Below are 19,140 nucleotides of genomic sequence, written 5' to 3'. Positions count from 1 at the left end.
AGTGACTTTTAAATTCCAACTTTATTAAAGAAAGTGTCCCTTGCTTGTATAGTCTTCGTCTACACCACAGTCATTCCGCTGAAGCCCAGCTTGCTGTTGACAGCTGTAGGAGGGGAACCATTACACCAGGTGGAACCAGGAGAGCAAACACCTCAGGTGTAGGAGGGGTAGAGGCTGTCAAGTGCAAGCGGGCTTTTTCTCCAGGCTGTGACCCATTCAGGACCCTACTCAGTGGTGTTTCTCATCCATCCTACAGGGTTAGATACTGAGTAAGTCAGCCATCTGGGTTTTCTTTTACTGACACTATGATGCTCCTTTTAGAGCCATATTTTGTACATTCAACCCATCATTTTCCAACAATGTTCTAAGGGTTTTTTTTTTTGTTTTTTTTTTTACCATGTGAGCACTTGGGGTTCGAATCTGGACATTTTTGTTTATATTTTCCACGTTGTTTTCCTCATCACTGACTAGGCTCAAGGTACGATGGAAAGAAAGTTGGGTGTCCCTGGCCAGAGCAATGAGTTACAAACGGGGTACTGCGGACAACTGTAGAGTTGTGTTCCAGGGTCCCACAGGGTCCCTGAAGTTACCTTATGTCAGTCTTGGTCCCCTGCTCCACCTAGAGGGATGGTTCCTGCTCTTGGTAAGGGGACTTCACAAGGAACATTGTGACATCAAACACCACTGCTGGTGGCTGGGCTTTAGACCAAAGGTTCTATCAGGACACCGTCACACTGTTTTATGAAGTCTTTCTAGATCTTCTGGGTTTTTTTTTGTTTGTGTTTTTGTCTTTTCGAGACAGGGTTTCTCTGTGTAGCCCTGACTGTCCTGGAACTAGCTCTGTAGACCAGGCTGGCAGATCCGCCTGCCTCTGCCTCCCGAGTGCTGGGGTTAAAGGTGTGCACCACCAGGCCCAGCTAGATCTTCTGTTCTTAATGTACCTACTCTGTGGAATTAAGTCTCTTAAAAGATGTGCCAGGTTGTCTTTGACATTAATTAATTTTAAAAGCTTGGAAATGTCAAATGGAGGCAAGAAACAAGCTAGGGACAAGCCAAGAGGGAGCTGGACACAGAAGTGACATTGGGTAAGCAGGTCACACTTGTTCATCTAGGCCTCTAAGCAGATACGACTCACCTAACTTCCTCAGAGGACTGGCATCTGAGACACATGGAAATTGGTTTATTTCCAAGCCAACTCTGCCAGGTAGGTGAGATGTTCAACAAGTAAAGATGCTGCTGCCCAGCCCAACCTGAACTTATTCCCTGAAAAACACGATAAAAAGAACCAACTCCTGCACGTTCTCTGATCTCCGAGCATGTGCCGTGGCATGTGTTCATCTTCACTTCATATAATTGACAAGAATCTGCAACTCAGGGAGCCCCCGTTCCTACCCATTAGGCCAAGATGAAGACCTTCATTTTTCTTAAGGAGTTGGCAATATGAATTAATTAATTTCATGTGGCAAGTGTGTTAGGAGTGCTGACCTTGGTTGGTGTGGAGCCCACAGTGCAGTGCTTCTCTTCTACCCTAACCCTCACCCTGCCTCTTACACAGACCTGAGTTAACGCCCCCAACCCCCCAACTTCTGAAGCAGTTTTCAGCTATGTGGCTTGGGGAGGGAGGAGGAACCCATTACCTCCAGAAACTCAGAAGAAGCCATGATAAGGGGCAACAAACTCCTACCCCATATGGAGTATTGCCCATTTGCCCCTGACCCTTTCTCTTCCCAGGTAACTGTAGTAGTTTACATGACAACAGTGTGTGAGGATTTTATACTTCTGTGCAATCACAGTGCTGAGGATAAACGCTGTGAACTTCCATCCACTTCTTAGAGCCGTTTGGTGATGATCTAGTCCCATTCAGCGGTAGTGCCTCAGGTAGACCAGCTTCTGGGGCGGGAACTTCTCCCTGCACAGGGGACACTCGGTCTATGGGATGGGGTGTATGTGTCACAATGACTGTATACTGAGTCCAGCCCTGATCCCCATTGCATCTCTTCCTGTTCCACACACACGCACAGCTGTAAGTCAACCAGAAAACGGCCTCTCCCAAGGTCTGAGTCCTAGTGGGGCCAGGCATGGGACAGTGCTGACTGAGCATAGCTGTGCCCACCCACCCTCACCTATGAACCTTGGATTTCTGGGGCCTCTCCTGGGCTATTCCTTCTGACTGAGCCTCTACATGTCTTCCCAGCAACCCTGGGCCAAGAGCTGTAGAGGGGAGGGCTTCAGACCCCACCAGTGAAAGACATCAGACTGTGTGCTATTCTACGCTATTCTAGCCTCTCCCTTGTAGAACTTCCACCAGGCCCAACTCTAGATGCACCTGGTGTTTGCTCTCAAGAGACAGGACTTGTTCTGCCATCTGTATGAGAAAGGAGGGCACACATTCCACACTTACACATGCTGGCACTTGGGGAATGCCCACTATGCAGACTGCTGACTTAGCAGTGTGAATGCTTGTATTTTCTGTACTGCAGCCCAGGACGCCCACCTCTTAGCAGCAGGGCTGCAGCCACATAAAGTTCCTTCTCACTTGTAGCCTTGGCTTTTGGCCAAGGCTACAGCTCACTGGCCAGACATGCCAACCAGGGCCCTGCTGCTTATAGGAAGCAGTGTGCTTTGGGCATCTGCCCTGCCGGAAATGGTTCAGTGGCACACAGGGACAATTTGGTGTGTGCACATGTCCCAGCATCCTAAGTGTGCTGAGCATACCAGGAAGCAAGACAAGTCTGTGGTTAAGTGTAGCCTGATCTGTGCACCTATCTTCTGTCATTCACCTGCATATTCAGTCACACCTCAAAAGGGGAAGTTTCCCTTCTGACTGGGGACTTCATCCCCAAGTTGAGAGGTGTGAGAGGTGGGGTAGCTTCACAGTCAAGGGTTGAAGGCCTGGGAGCAAACATACCTTAGTGTTGCACCACTCAGTGATGCACTCCCAGCAGAAGAGGTGGCCACAAGGTGTAGCTGTGGAGTGTCTTCGTTCCTCCAAGCACAGGGTGCATAATGGGGTTCTGCAAACAGCTCTGTCTTCCAGGGAACTCCTGTGGGGGTCAAGACATATCTCAGGTGAGTGCACCTTTCACAATCTCAGGACATGCCAAAGCAGCTGAAGCCCCCTGCACACCTGCGGTGGGACAGGTTGCGGTGCAGCCTCCACTCCTTCCTAGCTCGCTGCTTCTGCCTGAAGCTGTACAACTGCAGCCCAATGGACAGTGCCAGATGCAGCAGGGAGATGAGTCCCAGCAGTCGGTAGCTTGTACGAGCCCTCAGGTCCTCTCCAGGCAGGCGGCGAGTCCGGAGCTGCAAAGACAGGTGACCACCACCCCCAAACCCGTCAGGATCCCCCAGGATCTGGTCTCTTGTCTGCTGGAGGTTTTGTGTTCAGCCAGTCCTCACCTTGGCACTGGGAGTGTCCAGAGAACAAGAACCAACCAGGGAGGTGGGTTTAAGTATCAGGAGTGAGGGAGAACCCTAGCTGTCGGCTGACCTTGAGGCATTAGACGAGAACTGAGCCAGGAGGCTAGATGGGTCAGGAAAATGGGTGAGGATTCTGGAGCTGTTTGGGAACCAGTTCAGAGGAAGAAGAGGAGCCTGAGGAAGAGCGGGATGGGGAAGATCAAGGGGAACCTGGACAGGGAGATGCTGCCCCTTTACTGAGTCCTCTATGACACTTTAGCCCCCAAGGATACTGCCCTCGCATCTGCTGTAGCTAGTGATGTAACTTCCATCCACATCACAACAGAATTGTGCTGTCTTCCACTTCCTATCCCTTCTTACTGGCAAGACACCAGGACACATTATGTCTTGGGCTGGAGCAGGAAAACAGGATAACAGGCCCTACAAGTGAATCCAGTATTCAGTAGCCATTAGGGAGGGAGGCACAGCTGCTCAACTAAATGACTGCTGGGAAGATTTTGCTGGATAACCCCTTATCTAGCAGTACTGAGTGAGGTTAAACCTGAGACCAGACTATGGTTCTATGATGAGGGTGTGTGGGAGGGATAGTTTAACTGGAGGGAGAGATGGCATGTGGTCCCCTCTGACAGGAACTTCGAGCAGCTCTGGTGGGTGGTGGGCAAGGGGGGTGTTTTGGGTAAAAGGATGCAAGGGTATTGGTAGAAAGCCAGAGTGTAAAGAGGCGGGAGGCTGCCCAAGGCAGCAACAGGGTTAGTGCAGACCAAGGTCTGGCCAGTGGTGTGATGAGGTGATGTGCTTACTGTGGGAGTATATCTTAACCCACGCCCGAAGACCATGCCTTTCTGGTAGGGCTGCTGGATGGTGAACAGGGGCTTCTGTAGGCAGAGATGAATGGGAAAGGCCAGGCTCTGGGCTAGAACCTGCACTTGATACCTGGAATAGGTGCTCATCCCCCTGAGCAGTGAAATGGACACAGTCACAGGCCAATAGTGAGAAAACTACTGTGGGGCTAGACCTAAGTCCACTCAGTCAGCGCCTGGCTCTGCTGCCACACATGTGCTGGTGAAAGACTTCCTTCCACCTTCAGTTTATGGAAACTGGACTTCCTGGGCTTTGTAGGAAAATATAACTGATTAAACTGTTGTTTCCCAAGTGCAGGGTTTCACTTCCAACTTGGAAACAACACTTGACTGTGATCATGCCATCAGCATGGGCCCCAAGGAGGCTGCTCAGAGGACCCGTCCATATTCAGTCCCCCTTGGCATTGCTACTTACATAGCTGATCCCTGCTAGTCTCTTGGCCAGGTGATAGAAGGCACCGTAGATATAAAACCAAGCAACATGGAACCGATGGAGGCAGGCAAGACCCTGCCTAAGAATAAAGACTGCCCGCTGGAGTGTCCTCCTTTGCTGTTCTGTCAGGGTGGCTGCATGGTGACGCACCCAGCGCCTTGCCCCTGACCGGCTGCGTCCTCCAGACAGCAGACTTCCCTGTGAAGCCCGTGTACTGTCACCATCAGTTTGCAGCTCCTGCTCCAGGGGCAGCAGCGCCTTGTCCAACAGGTAGGGCAAGACAGCATGCAGTACAACCAGCACCCCACGGCGGAGCCTGGAGGGCACTCGCTGCTGGGATGGGTCCACCTGGATGATCCCAACATACTCCTCTCCAAGTGTCTGGTAGCCTGAGGATTAATGCACAATGATAAGGATCCCACACAGGGACAAACTTCTAGGCCAGCTTGTCCCCCCCCCCCCCCCAGCATCATCAGTCACCCTGGAACCTGCCCTTCCAGGCTGTTAAATCCAATGTGGTCTTGCTGTGATTTCATGATGTGACAGACTGCAGCTCTGGGCTAGGCCCTTGCTTCCCATCAGTTCCTGCTCTCTCTTTTTTTTTTGGCGGGGGAGGGGGGGGGGTTGAGACAGGGTTTCTCTGTGTAGCTTTTGGAGCCTTTCCAGGAACTCACTCTATCCCAGACTGGCCTTGAACTCACAGAGATCCACCTGCCTCTGCTTCCTGAGTCCTGGGATTAAAGGCGTACGACACCACTGCCTGGCTTCCTGCTCTCTTCAGTCTTTATTTGTTCCCAGTTTCCCAGTCCCTCTTCTGCCTAACTGGTATCCCTTGTCCAAGTGATGGGATCCAATCTCGTGGTTTCCTACCTTCCAGATTATGGCTCAGTCTGGATCTGGTTCAGTCCTGAGATGTAAGCCCAGCTGCTTACCTGACAGTATCACATGGAGTTAGATAAAACACCTTGAAGCCTACCCCTGCCAAAAGCTAGCTTCTAGTTGTCCAACCTGGGAAAGTCCTGTTTTCTTACACCCTGCAGAAGGTAAAGCCAGGCCTCTTACTCCTGAGGCCAGACCTGTGTTGTACCTTGAACTACTCTTCCATGAGTCTCACTGTGATCCTGTTGTAGCAACCTCTGCCCTCACGTGTCTGGTCATGGCCTGCAGTTAGCCTCTTCCTTTGTATCTTGCAGTGCCTCATGGCTCATAAAAAGGGAAGGCCATTCTCCTGAGAGAGGCCTCTTCAGTGACTGGCTAATTGCTTTGGTTGACTAGAAGATTATTTTCCCCCAGACTTGGTGTTTTGCCCTGAAGAGCTCAACACTTATCAGGATGCGTTACAGTGTCGTTCCTTGGTGCCTGCTGTGTCTGCCACCGCTGAGTGTAGTCCTTGGGGGCAGGTTACCCACAGTGACCTCTCCAGGCATCTCACAGGCACTCTGCATTCCTTGCTGGATGTTGAGCTGGCACTGGTGACCTGCGGCCCTTACACAGCTTTTCCTTCTAAAGGACTATCAGCTTTTGTGTGTCCACCTCACAAGGGTTTAATGGCCAGTATGTGATGGGTCAGTACTGACTTGCCTTTTGCCACTGAGAAGTGGGTCCTGGGGCTGGGGATTTAGCTCAGTGGTACAGCTTGCCTTGTCTAGCAAGCGGAAGGCCCTGGGTTGGGTCTTCAGCTTGGGGGTGGGGGTCCCAATAACACCCTTGGAAAAGTCCTGGGTGAAGGTCCTCAGGGACATACAAATGCAAGGAGAGCCCCTGGCTGAGGGCCGTGCCTCCCGAGTGGCGTTCTTCCCCGGGGCTGCATGCAGGTGGATTCTAGGAGCTGCTCAGGGGTTGTGTGGGTTGTCCCGCCCCCCCGCCCCGTGCCAAGGACCTGCCAAGGATTGCTACCTGCAATTGTGGTGAGGCCAAAGTAGGCGATGTCTGAGAGCAGCTCAATCTCTTTCCTCCACTCCAGCCATTTCTTCGCACCTAGAAGAGAAAAACATCACCTCTGGGCAGGTGAGGTGGGGTCACCGAGATTCTCTCCCCCACCCGGGTGGAGGTGGTTAAAGTCCAGGTCAAATCCCTCCTCTTCTAGGGCGACCTTCAACTAGAGGCTCCTCTGCTTCCCTGCCCTATCCCCTCTCCCCACATGGTTGACAGGAATGACTCCGAGGGAAGGCCACTTCCTAAGAACCTCTCAGCTGTGACTGTCTTGAGTCAGGAACTGTCCTAGGAAAGTCTAGGTAGTGCTAACAACACCTGTTTAGTATCAAATCTCGGCTCTCTCAAATCCCTGCCTGTGAGATCTTTTTGGAAACCTCCACGTGCCTCCCTGTAAGTGTAATACTGTTAGGTCCAACCTACAGGGGCGTATGAGAAGTGAATGGGCAAATGTTTGAGAACACTGAGCAGGCACTGCCTGGCGCAGAGACCTGCAAAGTGTTCTGCAGTGTGTAAATCTGTTTTGATCCTCGCTTTCCTAAGGAGCTTCGGAGCTGCTGCCTGTCGGGGTGCCCAGGGCCCTCACCCGCTAGGCTGTGCAGCGCGCCACCCGCCGCGCTCCGCAGGCCTCCCAGGTAGTAATCGTCCTTCTGCGCTGCCCGGATCACCTCAGGTGCACCTGCCAGCGACATGGCCCGAGTCAGTGAGGTCGCACCGCGCCGGCGTGCGCTATGGGCGGGGCCTGTGACGCTCGACGTGCCTCGGTCGTGCGGCGCAGGCAGTGAACATCACGCGGACGAAGGCGGGGCCTAGGCACGGTATCCTGAGAGGCGGGCAATCCACGGGAGAGGCGGGCATTTAAGGGCGGAGCTATTGGAGGCAGGGATGGGGGCGGGGCCACGCAGGAGGGGTGGGGTCGGTGCTGTCGGTGGAGCCACGCAGAGAAGCGGGGGTGGGTTCCGTGCTTCGAGGGCTGAGTCACGTAGTGGAGTAGCGAATATTGAGAGGGATGTTGTTGATTCGTGGCGGGCAGGACCCTGAGAGACCTCAGCCTCGCAGATGTGTTTTTGGTTCAGGTCTCTGGGACTGTAGGAGTGGACTCTTTTAGGATAGTCATGTGATCTCATCTGACTACTGAAGTCCCCAGTTCTGTTTTGGAGTTCCTCCGGCTGCCCCTGCCCTGGTTTCTTTGGCTTGGCTTGGACAGCCCCAAATAGTACCTTTGACCACTGCCAGGAGGCAGTCACGTCTCAGGCAGAGGCACAAGCTTCTCGCCAAATCAAATATAACGGTTTGAAATGCTGGTTCCTTGAAGGCCCAAGGCTGCTGTGTCCCTAGGAAACTTTTTTCTCTTCAAACTCAGAAGCTCGGTTTTAACATAACTGTGAGGTATGGCCTGCTCCTTTTATGGGACTGCATTTTCTGGATTCTCCTCTTATCCATGGGGAGCAAGACCAGACACATTATCCCAGGTTTCTGTTCCCAGGGAGACGCTTAAGTGTCTCTCTCCATGGGCTCAAATCCTAGCCACATACTCGGTCTCAGCTGTTGACCGGTGTTTTGACCCCTAGGCCCCTCCTTTGTGGGCTGTGGATATAAGGCACTCCTAGCTGCCTCCTCTCAGGGGTTCTTCTTAAAGGGCAAGGCCGGCAGGTGGCGCCATCAGCCCATTTGTTTTACTAGCTTGGGCAGCTAGGGACTAGTACCCCAAAGATATCCTGCAGACTGGGAAACAAGAGGCCTTTTAGCAAGGAGAGAAAGTGGGTGGATGAGTAGTGACATCACTGTGAATCAGTTCTCTGGCCTGGAGTCCCTCTTTGCTTTTCAGCATTCTAGGGTTCCAGGACTCTGAGGTGGTGGTCAGGTGAGAGTTCTTGCTGGGGACAGGGCATGTGCCCCTGTCACCTTCCTTTTTATCACTCTCTGTCTGAAGCACAGCGGTCCTGGGCCTGAGCCTTGTGACTAACTCCTTGTAAACTTTCCCTTCTGCTGCAGGGATGGAGGACAAGAAGGCCAGGGTCCTGAGGACTTGAGGGAAGACACCAGAGATGTGACTGACAGGTCTAGTCCTGGCCTTGACTCTCCCATATCCACCTCCTGGGCCCCTTGAGGGCCACCCTAGTCTGTGAGCCGAGTGTCATTCCCTGTTATCAACTGCAGTGGGGTGTAGCAGGAATCTTAAAAGTTCTTATTAATAAGGGGAGAGAACAAGGGAATCCGTGGCTGATATGTAGAACTAAATTATATTGTAAAATAAAATAAAATTTAAAAAAAGTTCTTATTAATAAAAACAAACCCGGAGCCAGGTATTGGGGTAAACGCTGGAAGATCAGAGAAGCAGAACAAGCCACGGCCACCTCACCTCGCCAGTTCCTCAGCTGATCCTGTTTCCTCAGACTGGAAGCCTCTGTGTCCTCATCCAGAATGAATCTCAGCTGAACTGCTTCTTGAAAGCCTGAAAGCTTAACCAGCTAAAAGCTTCTAGTTCCTGGTCCTCACGCCTTATATGCCTTTCTGCTTTCTGCCATCACTTCCTGGGATTAAAGGCGTGTGTCACCATGCCTGGCTGTTTCCAGTGTGGCCTTGAACTCACAGAGATCTGGATGGATATCTGCCTCTGGAGTGCTAGGATTAAAGGTGTGAGTGCCACCATTTTCTGATCTCTATATCTAGTGGCTGTTCTGTTCTCTGACCCCAGATAAGTTTATTAGGGTGCACAATATTTTGGGGAACACTATCACCACAGTGGGGTTCATTGGGGACACTGCACTGGAGCATCTCTGGGCTGGCCTTTGACTGCCCCCCTTGGGGCCCTCACTAGCCCTGTGCCATTGACAAGGGACAAGGTATGTCCTGCACATTTCTTTACTTAGTGGGCCTCAGCTTTTTGGTCTGTAGATCAGGAATAATGATGGTGATTAGCTGGTGTTTATTGAGCGACCGCCATGCTAGTGCTGGGCACATGGATTGTTTGGGTCCACATAGAGATGCAGGTGGGTAGTGGATCTGGAACAGGATGAAATTCTGCATTTCTGACACAGGAGCTTCTGGAGCAAAGGTCAGCCATCATAGGCAGTGTTCACAGTTTTGCCCCTCAACAATGGCTTCTATATTCTTCATACACTGAGTATTTCATTGTCCTACCTGATGTTCTTTGCCAGGAATGCTAGCTCTGGCCACACTGTTTTCTAATTTTATTAAATAATTAAACTTATTGTGTGTGTTGTATGCATATGTGTGTATGCATGTTTGCATATGTGTGGGTATATGTGGTGTGTGTGTGTGGTGGTGTGTGTGTGTGTGTGTGTGTGGTGTGTGTGTCTGTGGTGGTGTGTATGTGGTGGTGGTGGTGGTGTGTGTGTGGTGAGTGTGTGTGTGTGGTGTGTGTGTGTGTGTAGTGGTGGTGGTGTGTGTGGTGGTGGTGTGTGTGTGTGGTGTGTGTGTGTGTGTGTGTGGTGTGTGTGTGTGTGTGGTGGTGGGGTGTGTGTGTGTGAGTGTGTGTGTGGTGGTGGTGGTGGTAGTGCAAGGATGGCATCTGGCCTCTTCCTGGATTGTGCTTCCACTTTATTCATTGGAACAGGGTCTTTTGGTCAAACCCAGAACTTGCCCATATGGCTAGTCTTGTTAGCTAGGTTGCCCTGGGGATCCCAGTGTCTGCCTTACATGGCTGAAATTACAGGTGGGCCACCTCACCCATCAGGTGAGCTCTGGCATCTGAACTGTGGTCCTCATACTGGGACAACAAGCACTTTATCCACTTAGTTCTATACCCAGCCTTATCTGATCATTTCTACCATAGTTCTGTAGATGTGGGGAGGCCAGGGGACTGGGAGGGATGCTCAGCAGGTGTCCCCTCTACCCCAGGTTATTTATTCCTTCCAACACCACCTAGCAGACTGGTGAATGAGATGGTGAGTCAGCACACACAAGCTCTCCTTTGCCTGAGTCTGTGTGAGTCCTTGTAAACCTTACCTCTGCCCCAGGAGGGGTTTACTGTTTTGGTGGTTGCTGTATACATCAAGGCTGGGATGGGGCTCCACACAGCCGCCACTCAGGAGGACAGTGGTGAAGCAGGAAAGAAGGAAAGTGCAGCACGTACTTTTCTCGGCCTGATCTAGCCCTGGGGTTGCACTGTTGGGTCCACACTGTTGGATTCCCTGCTTTGAGGCAGGAATGTTCCCAGGTGATCCTGCACTGGACTTCTAGAGCCCCTGTCCTCACTGGTCAGCTGGCCTCCTGGGAACCAATGCTGTCTCTGCGGGAATGGTGAGGGGAAGGCTGCCTTAGTCTGATGGGTTCTAGGAGGCCTGCCCTAGAACCTGGGGCTTGGAGCAGGGGTGAGTCCTGGGGCTCCTTAAATTTTCCATTGCACACTGTCTTTAACTGTAGAGGGGCAGAGGGACTGGTTAACAACCCTCCCAGGAGCAGTTCGTGTACAAGGACATGACTGTTAGGGTGGGGCCTGCCCCAAGCAGGAGGCCCCTCTGCAGGCGCCACAAACCTGGAAAACAGGTTCCTCCACCCAGAGCAGGCAAGCTGGAGGCTCTGAGAGCACACCACAGCCAGCTGCCTTGGTTGCTGCAGATTGGAGCCCTGGAGGTACTGTGGGCACCAAGAAATGGTGTGGGTATTGGAGGGAATATGAGGCCCTAGAACCAAGCCTGGGAGGCTCTATCTGATAGTCAGAGACCTCTGAGAGCCTCCCCAACTACTCCTGTGGCTTGCTATTAAGGGTAAAACTGAGGGCAGGAAAGTTAAGCCCTTTTTGGAGGCTATGTACCCTGGGAAGGGACTCTGGGTAGTTCTAGGGGCACAGGCAGGTGGCTGGGATGCTACCCTTCGCCAGGACCCAGGGTAGAAGGGGTTGTGTTCCTGTGCTGGTCCCAGGAACAAGAAAATTTGGATTCCCAGTGCTGAGCCAGCGTGGGGCTCCAGGCTTTGTGCAGTCTCAGAACGTGGAGCTGAGATGGAAACAGAACCCTGGGCTGGGGAGGAAGGGGCTTGGTCCTGGTGGCGTTAACTCAGGTTAGAGGTTGCAGAGGATTGAACCCAAGCCTGGCTGGTCCCACTTCCACACATCTCTTTATCTGCTGATGGAATGGGTTGTCTAGCATTGGGCAACAAGACTTTATTGGTGGAGGGGTCTTTACACTGTGACCATCATGCTGACCTGTGCTGGATAACAAGGGGCTTACATAAAGGTTCTCAGGAAGCCAAGCGGTGGTGGCGCACGCCTTTAATCCCAGCACTCGGGAGACAGAACCAGGCGGATTTCTGTGAGTTCTAGGCCAGCCTGGTCTACCGAGGAGTTCCAGGATAGGCTCCAAAGCTACATAGAGAAACCCTGTCTCGAAAAACCACTCCTAGGGAGTGGATATCTGGAAAGACTTTCCAGAGGAGGAGGGGCCTCTATCCATGAAGAGAATGTGGCCATAAAGGCACATGCAGGCTAGGGATGATGGACAAGTTGTAACTGAGCAGGGATACAGGCTGATTTTCTATACCCCTCCCATAGGATGGAGGGCAGGAGGGCTGGTCTCCCTAAGACAGTATAGGAAGCAGTACCTTAAGAGTAACCACTGGCCCCAAGCACATGGGGCAAGGCCAGTGAGGCTTGAGGGAAGCCTAGGCTGGGAGTAGAATGGGCCTGGAAGGTCAGGTTCTGTGGGGCTCTTCGTGGGCAGGGCTAGGGACAGTGTAGCTAGCTGCTGGGAGCTGTGGGCTAGAGACTTGTGAACCCTACTGCACTCACCCAGCAATCTCCCAGTATAGGGGTAGAATCTGGAGCAGGAGGTAGTGGGGAGAATGGGTAGGGAAGCCACCTGCATTTCAGGTGTGCCTTCGTGTCTTTATTTTTCCTAGGCCTCAGCTGTCAAACAGGAGAGTGGAGGTTCCACCACCTGTATTGTAGGGCAAACCAGGAGGGCAAGCATGGGTCCCCTCCTGGCTCAGGGTCTGCTGGGAGGTGGTGGTTGGGTAGAGGCTTTTACTGCAGGCATGAGTCTGCCGGCCTTTATCAGCATGGATCCTATGAGGCAAGGCTGGGACCCAAGACATCTCTGGGTCCCTCTGCTCTAAGCCAGGGCCCACCCTAGAGCTTGGCACATGCAGAATGCAGAACAAGCAAGAAGCTGCCAGATGGTAGTGTGAAAGCTTGTAGTTGGGTGAGGGTGATAGAACCATAATTTCTGATCTCTGATGATCCCTGGATTTCCAGAGAGCTGCTGTGATGCTTTCTTGGCCTTAGATGTGAAAGTCAAGAATGGCCAAGGCTGGTGAGCAGCTGCTGTCTGTGGGTTGTGATGGCCTTGAAGGAGCTCCTTCCAGATAGATATGAGACTGGTTTAGTCCCACAGAGTATAGTTGAGGCCAGCCACAGGGATTCCACTGAGAGCAGAGTGGCTTGGACCCAATGTAGGCAGAAGCTGTCTCCTTGGGTCTGCTGGAGGTCAGAATCTGGTCAAAGGCTTATTAATGTGAGCTCTGTGCATCTCAGATGGGTGGGGTGGCTCTGCAAACTTCATGTCCATGGTGTTCTAGAATAAGAGGGCTTTAGGGGTCACCCTGGTTCCTGAAACAGTTCTAGATGGTACTTAGCCTGTCACCCCCTGCTCTTCTGTTCAGGAACCTTCAGGGGATCCTCGGCTCTACTGAGATCTGGTATTCAGTGTTCCTACGGGCAATCAAGGGATCTAAGAAGCTGTTGCTCAGGGCAGGATTCTCAGTAAAATGGACATTGCCCTAGTTCTTAGGAGCTACATGCTGGCTTGTCCTTGGACCCTGTTAAAACATCAGCTTACTTCCTTGCCATGTCTTCACAGGGATGTCCCTGTGTCACTCATATTTGTCTCGAGGGCTTCTCCCTGTTTTCTGGGTTTTTCAGACATTGTCTTGACAAACAGGTAAAAGATAAATGATTGCCCATTAGCGTCCAAAGGCAGGCTGGACCACTACCTCCCCTGGAACAGCTGCTCCTGGGGATGGCAGGGCCTGAAATGCCCAGCTGCCTGTGCCACATTCCTAGCTGAGTCCCTAGGGGGATGGGATTTTCCACTCATTAATGGCTAAGGAGCCCACCCAGCAGTGGATTACAAGGTGGCACAGTTGGTATCCTCTGGTGACAGGAAGACAGTGAGGAAGGAAGGAAAGAAGCGGGGGAGCTAGATAGGGCTCCATAGTGTTGCAGTTCCTCCAGATGACTCGGGTGAACAGCTGCTGGCTCCAGGTTTTATGGAGGTGACAGTCTTCCTGAACACAACTTCTCCTAAGGACTGCTTGGACAAAGCCCAAGCCTAGGGAGTCCTAAGTCCCCTCAGAGCCCCTTCATGCTCTCCTGAGCTGGTGATGTCTCCCTATTAGCCTAGGCACTGCTCCAGGGTGGGAGCAGACAGTCTCTGATTACTGGGGGAGAAGAGCTTGGCAGGGGACACAGGATGAGTCTTGCTCCATACTGTCTCCGCTGGTCCTTTGTGACTCTACAGTGGGATTCCATTTGGCCTGCTTCAATAAGCAAGCCTAGGAGCCAAAGTCCAATAGGGACCGACCGAGAAAGTTCTGTATGCAGCCCTTTCAGCCCTTCCTCTGACAATCTCTGGTGGGGCTTACCCAGTTCATGTTTCTATGTCTCCATCCCATGCTGAGGATGGGATGGGGTCCAGGGAGGGCCAGGGATTAGGTTTGCCACAGAGGTGTGGGTTTCTGTTTGCAGGAATGTACACCATCATCATAGCCTATTCCTTGTATGTATTTCTGACACATTGTGAGAGAAGTGTCCTCAGGGCAGAGGAAGGAGCTGAGTGGGATTCCAGAGTGTGACCACATGGAAAGGCTATCTGTCAATCATCAGGCCTGGCTTCATTGCCTTCCAGGGAGGGAGGACACTATACCTGTGACCTCCAGTGGAAGGCATGTTCTGTACCCTACTTTAAAGATGGGAAAACATAGGCTCTGGGATTTTCTTAGCCACACTGGGCAGGCTTCAGGCTCAGCTGTGACCCAGGGACTCCAACCCTCCAAGTGTGTTCTTCAGACTTCAGGTAGGAGGGTTATGGGAACCATCAAAGCACCACAGGGTTCCTCTCCTGACTGACTCAGACCAATAGATTGAGTACTGTAGCTGTTTAGCACATTGGTGCCCAGCTCCCCCCACCCCCGACCTGTCTGAAGAGCCTTTAGTAGGTATCTTTCGAATTTTTGTATTTTTCAAATACAAGGTATTGTTCTGTTTTCATCTTGGGACCACTTTGCATTAATTGCTGAGGATCCCAAAGAGCTTTTGCTTAGAGGGGTTATATCTAGGAGTGTGTTAGAGCCTGCAAGGACCAGCTTGTACAAGTCAGCTGTTAAATCTCCAGTAATTCTGAGAGCTGGATGTTGAACACAGCCATTATTAAAATCAAATTAAACTAATTACATATGTAAGACATATAAATTACATAAAACACAAAAGTAATAAACACTTAAAGCATATCACTTCCTAATTACACCCTGCTGTTATCTTTGCTCTTGTCTAGATAGGACTTGATGGTGTCTATGTAGTGGGAATGCTGCAGACACGTCCGTCTCTTCTCAGCCCCATGCTTGGTGATAGATAGCATTGTCTGTAACTTAAAATCAACCCTGGTGGAAATATGTGCATTGTGGAAATGGTCAGATGTCACACTTCCAGGCTTCTCCTGGGACTTGTTGCTAAATCTCAGCCACCATATTCTAGTTCTGCCATTCGATACAAACCACATTAAAATCTAAGCTGCTTCAGGCCTGGTGGCACAGGCCTATAATCCCAGCAGTAGGGGAGCTGGGGCAGGACAATCTCTAGTTCAAGGTTAGCCTGGTCTACATGTCTAAACCCTGTCTCAAAGGGATTAGTAAAATGGCTCTGAGGGTAAGAACACTTGATACATAAACCTTATGACATAGTTCTATCCCTAGATCCCATGGAGAAAGGAAGGAGCCCACTCCCGAAGAGTTCTCTGATCTCTACGTGCACACTATGGCACATGTGTGTCCATATTCTCACACAGACACTAATTATATGTTAATATAGATAACATTTATGACAAACTCTACTTTTTTGAGGCAAAAAAAGAAAAGAACCAAACAAAAAACCATCAAAAGAGTGGCATGTTCTACAGCTTTGCAGATCTCCCCAGTGTCTGTCCTGTGAAGGACAGCTGGATCGTCCTATCGTTTCTGCACTCCATCTGTTACAATGTGTTGTTTTGGTTGACGGAGCTGAAGAAACCTAGCTGCACACAGATCTGCTGCCTCTGTCATAACTGCGGACATTCTTCCTAGATGCTGCACTCAGCAACACTCCACAGTTTCTTAAAGGTGGCTGCAGTGTGGATCTGATACACGTGGGGGCTGGGGGCAGTCACTACAGTGACATCCCTTGGCGTGGTATACTTTGAATGGACTCCTTTTCTGTGCATGTCTTGGAATCTATGTCTGGTCTCCTGGAAGAGTCCAGTTCACTGAATTATGTAGATTTCCCCCACTGTTGACACATTTCATGATGCTACCCAACTCTTGATAGCATCACTGCTGATCTGGTGGTGTTTGGGGCGCTGACAGGCTCACAGCGGTAGATACAGGTTGTACAAAGCACTAATTTTCACTTAATTTTGATTCTATTATTGGTGAGAAAGCCTGTGGATTCCTTTTTTTAAGTAGCAAGCTTACTTTGTTCTTTATTTTGAGATGGGTCCTGTTATGTTGCCCAGGCTGGCGTTTAATTGCTAGACTCAGGTCTGCTTCTAGCCCTTACTTCTCTTTTGAGAAAACATCTGTCAGATGCCCCTGCTGGCATGCCTTGGCTCATCTGCCAGCTGCCTTTCAGATACAGTGATGTTCCAAGAAGCACTTTATCTTACAGCTTCATCCTTTTCTAGGACACCCTACCTCCTTTTGTTCAGTAGGAGTCCTGAGTCTGTGGTTGAGATTCAGTACAAGTCCTCAATCCTGCTTCATTAAATACCTTCTAAGGGAAATATCTGCTTGTTTACATTCTGAGTTCAAGATGGTGAGGCCCACAGTGCTGAGACCCACAGTGACACCGCCATCCATGCCAACCTCATTACAGGGTAATGAACACTCTGAAGAGGCTTGTCAGGCTCTTGGGTTCCTAAGGGTTTTGGGGACCCCAGGCTTTTGTGAAGCAGCACTCTGTAGCCTGGCACTTATGGCACACTTGGTTCTGATCTGTGTTTGCTCAAAACGGTATCTTCAAGATCTGCCTTCTTCTCAAAATGCCACCCTCTTCTTGCTTCCAATACTGAATGCCCTGTGTATGTCCTTGCCAGGGCTGCAATGACTATATTCCCTTAGAGACTGGGATATCTCTCCTACAGAAGGCAGGTTCCCAGGGCTGTCTAAGCTGTTCAACCCAGTGACCTAACCTCCTACTTCCCTTGACAAATGTACTCCCCCTGTCTCTGGAGCTCTGGTGAGCAAGGCAGGCTCTTTTCTCTGTGTGAAGCCAGCCCCTGGGCCTGCCCCCTCCCCAAACAGTTGAGGGCAGGGGCAGAGTGCTGAGATCTTTGCTGGCCATCTGTGCTGTGTAGCTGGTCTCTGGCTGGCTAGACCGGCTCTGTTATGATGGCAGAGCTTGCCTGGGCCTGTGGCTTTACTGGGGCCAGCCTCCATTCTGTGTTCTCTACACTCAGTGAATCCAGAGCTAGGCAGCAGGAACTCGGAGGAAAGCCTCAGACTGGAAAAGGCAGGAGTGGCTCAGTGCAACCAGAGATTCCCAAAGGGCCGCGCTGCAAGTCCACCTGCCGTGCCACCTGCCTCTTGTCACCAGCGTTTTTAGGCCCTGTGTCTCCTCACCTGGAGACCAACTCCCAGCTTTAACAGCAGTCAGTCTAGAGGGTCCAGAGTAAGGGGGGTCTGTGTGGGAGTGGGGTGTCAAAGGGTCTACCTGAGCAGACTCAGGGGCCTTGAGGTGCTCCATCAGGGGGACACTGGCCGCCAGGACTGGTCAGGAGGGAAGCTGGGGCAGGTTGGGGAAGTGGACACTCATTTCACTGTCTAGGAACTGAAGATGGTCAACCTTAGAGGGGTCAGGGCAGTAAGAATATGGCGAGCTGGGTGTTGGGCATGAGTAGATGAGGATTCTTTCTTTCGCAGGGCCTTTTCCCACACAGGGAGCAGGCCTCGATTTCTCCTTTAGGAAACTGGAAAGATGTTTAGTGTTCTGGAAAGATGATCCCTGCATTCTGACATCTTAGAGACTAGGGCTTCCCCTTTCCCCCATAGGGGTTTCCTGAGCCAGAGTACACAGTGCGCGGGTGTGGTTGCTCCATTTCCCGGGCTCTGGCAGACAAAGTGGGAGGCACAGGGGGAGGGTGTAGAGAGGGACAGGCTGGGGCTTGTGGGGGCCTTCCTCGTGTTTTCAGGCAGGCTAACACTGTTCAAGACACAGTCACCACAGATAACAGAAATAGAAGCGGTCAGCAGTCTTAGAAGATGCAGGGCATCCCCGAGCAGGTCCTCTGGAGGCCCCCGGAGGTGGGAGCCTAGACTTGAGAAAGGCTGGGAAGTGGGAGCTACTTGGAAGTTCTGGGAACAGAGGATGGTCGCTTCACAGAGAAATGTCTACCAGCCTGAGTGTGGACATCATGCTCTGGGTACTGCAGCCTGGCCCCGCACGAGGCCACCAGTGAGCAGTTACCCATGGCAGCAGACAGTTCCCAACGGCTTGAGGTTGGCATACAGGCCAGGGTCTGAGCAGAAGCCAGAGGCCTGAAATGGAAAGTATTCCATCCTTAGCCTAGGGTATAGGCCTGAGGGTTAGTTAGGTCCTGCAGCCAGCGTGAGGAGGAGCGACCTGGCCAGGATAAGCCCCACGGCAAGATCAGCCAAGGATCCTGCCCCCCTCCCCCGGCTCTCTGCTGTCCTGCTGCCTCCAGAACTGAAGGGCCAGCGTGGCTGGGAGGAAGGGGTGCCGTGGAGGGTAGACATAGTGGACAGGGCAGGGGTGGGAGGGTGAGAGGGGCCCTGGCTCCAGGTATAGTGGAGTCCTTGCCAGTAGCCAACCTCATGGTCCTCTGGGGCTACGCCTTGGCTTCAGGCAGTCGGCATGGCACTGTTGCCTAATTAGGCTCCACTGTGCCAGTCTAGTGGAGCCCCACGCCTGGCCTGCACTCCAACAAGGCGTGTTGAGGCACAGCTCTGCCTCTTCTCTGCTGCAGGAAGCTGACTCCCAGAGGGTGCCGGCTGAGAGCTGGAGCTGGTGCTAGCCTCATGGGCTGGTGACTGAGGGGCTGCTGCAGCCCAGCTGCCTTAGGAGGAGCTGGGCTGGGAGACCCTGTATCTGTGGGTGAGCCTGGACCTGGCTCAGAGGTGAGGAGTGCCAGGGAGGAGAGGGAGGCTGAGGGTGAACCCAGGGTTAGTGTGCTGTTTGGTGTCCACTGCCTACACTGGTCTGAGCCTGGGACCCTAGGAGCCCTGCCTGGTAGGTTAATCTTTGCTGATCTTGAAGGAGGTGAGTCA

At 51.9% G+C, this 19,140-nt stretch overlaps 2 protein-coding genes across 5 annotated transcripts in view; one reads left to right on the top strand and one right to left on the bottom strand.

The window, feature by feature from the left end:
- Window positions 1–2: 2 nt before the first annotated feature.
- Window positions 3–7,403, bottom strand: Pex10 (peroxisomal biogenesis factor 10). Of its 2 annotated transcripts, none has more exons than XM_006992392.4 (6): window positions 7,232–7,403; window positions 6,610–6,690; window positions 4,696–5,102; window positions 3,128–3,303; window positions 2,909–3,044; window positions 3–1,909 (listed from the first exon to the last, which is right to left on the bottom strand). In XM_006992392.4, exons 1-6 carry the CDS (start codon window positions 7,335–7,337, stop codon window positions 1,772–1,774), a joined length of 1,044 nt encoding a protein of 347 aa, XP_006992454.1. In that variant the 5' UTR covers window positions 7,338–7,403; the 3' UTR covers window positions 3–1,771. The 2 variants fall into 2 exon arrangements, with proteins under 2 accessions (XP_006992454.1, XP_006992455.1); XM_006992393.4 differs by having other exon boundaries at window positions 3–1,929; window positions 7,232–7,399.
- Window positions 7,404–11,173: 3,770 nt separating this feature from the next.
- Plch2 (phospholipase C eta 2) overlaps window positions 11,174–19,140 on the top strand; it is a 78,092-nt gene continuing 70,125 nt past the window's right edge. For 2 of the 3 annotated variants that reach the window (XM_042272268.2, XM_042272267.2), the window contains exon 1: window positions 18,814–18,990. The gene's annotated coding sequence lies outside the window, so the exon portion shown is untranslated. Of the gene's footprint in view, window positions 11,245–18,813; window positions 18,991–19,140 lie in introns of those variants that run through there. The other variant, XM_076565806.1, reaches the window with a different exon arrangement.

The sequence above is a fragment of the Peromyscus maniculatus genome, chromosome 2 (assembly GCF_049852395.1).
Source record: "Peromyscus maniculatus bairdii isolate BWxNUB_F1_BW_parent chromosome 2, HU_Pman_BW_mat_3.1, whole genome shotgun sequence".
NCBI classification, from domain to species: Eukaryota; Metazoa; Chordata; class Mammalia; order Rodentia; family Cricetidae; genus Peromyscus; species Peromyscus maniculatus.
This window is presented reverse-complemented; position numbering and strand designations above follow the sequence as displayed.

Bases quoted from the DNA above. Each gene is read 5' to 3' on its own strand.
- Pex10 (XM_006992392.4), bottom strand. From the start codon at position 7,337: ATGTCGCTGGCAGGTGCACCTGAGGTGATCCGGGCAGCGCAGAAGGAC. The intron at 3,045-3,127 runs GTGTGCAGGGGG...TGACCCCCACAG, and splicing joins CGCAACCTGTCCCACCGCAG to GAGTTCCCTGGAAGACAGAG. The intron at 1,910-2,908 runs GTATGTTTGCTC...TCCCCTGTGCAG, and splicing joins CTGAGTGGTGCAACACTAAG to GGAGAAGTTCCCGCCCCAGA.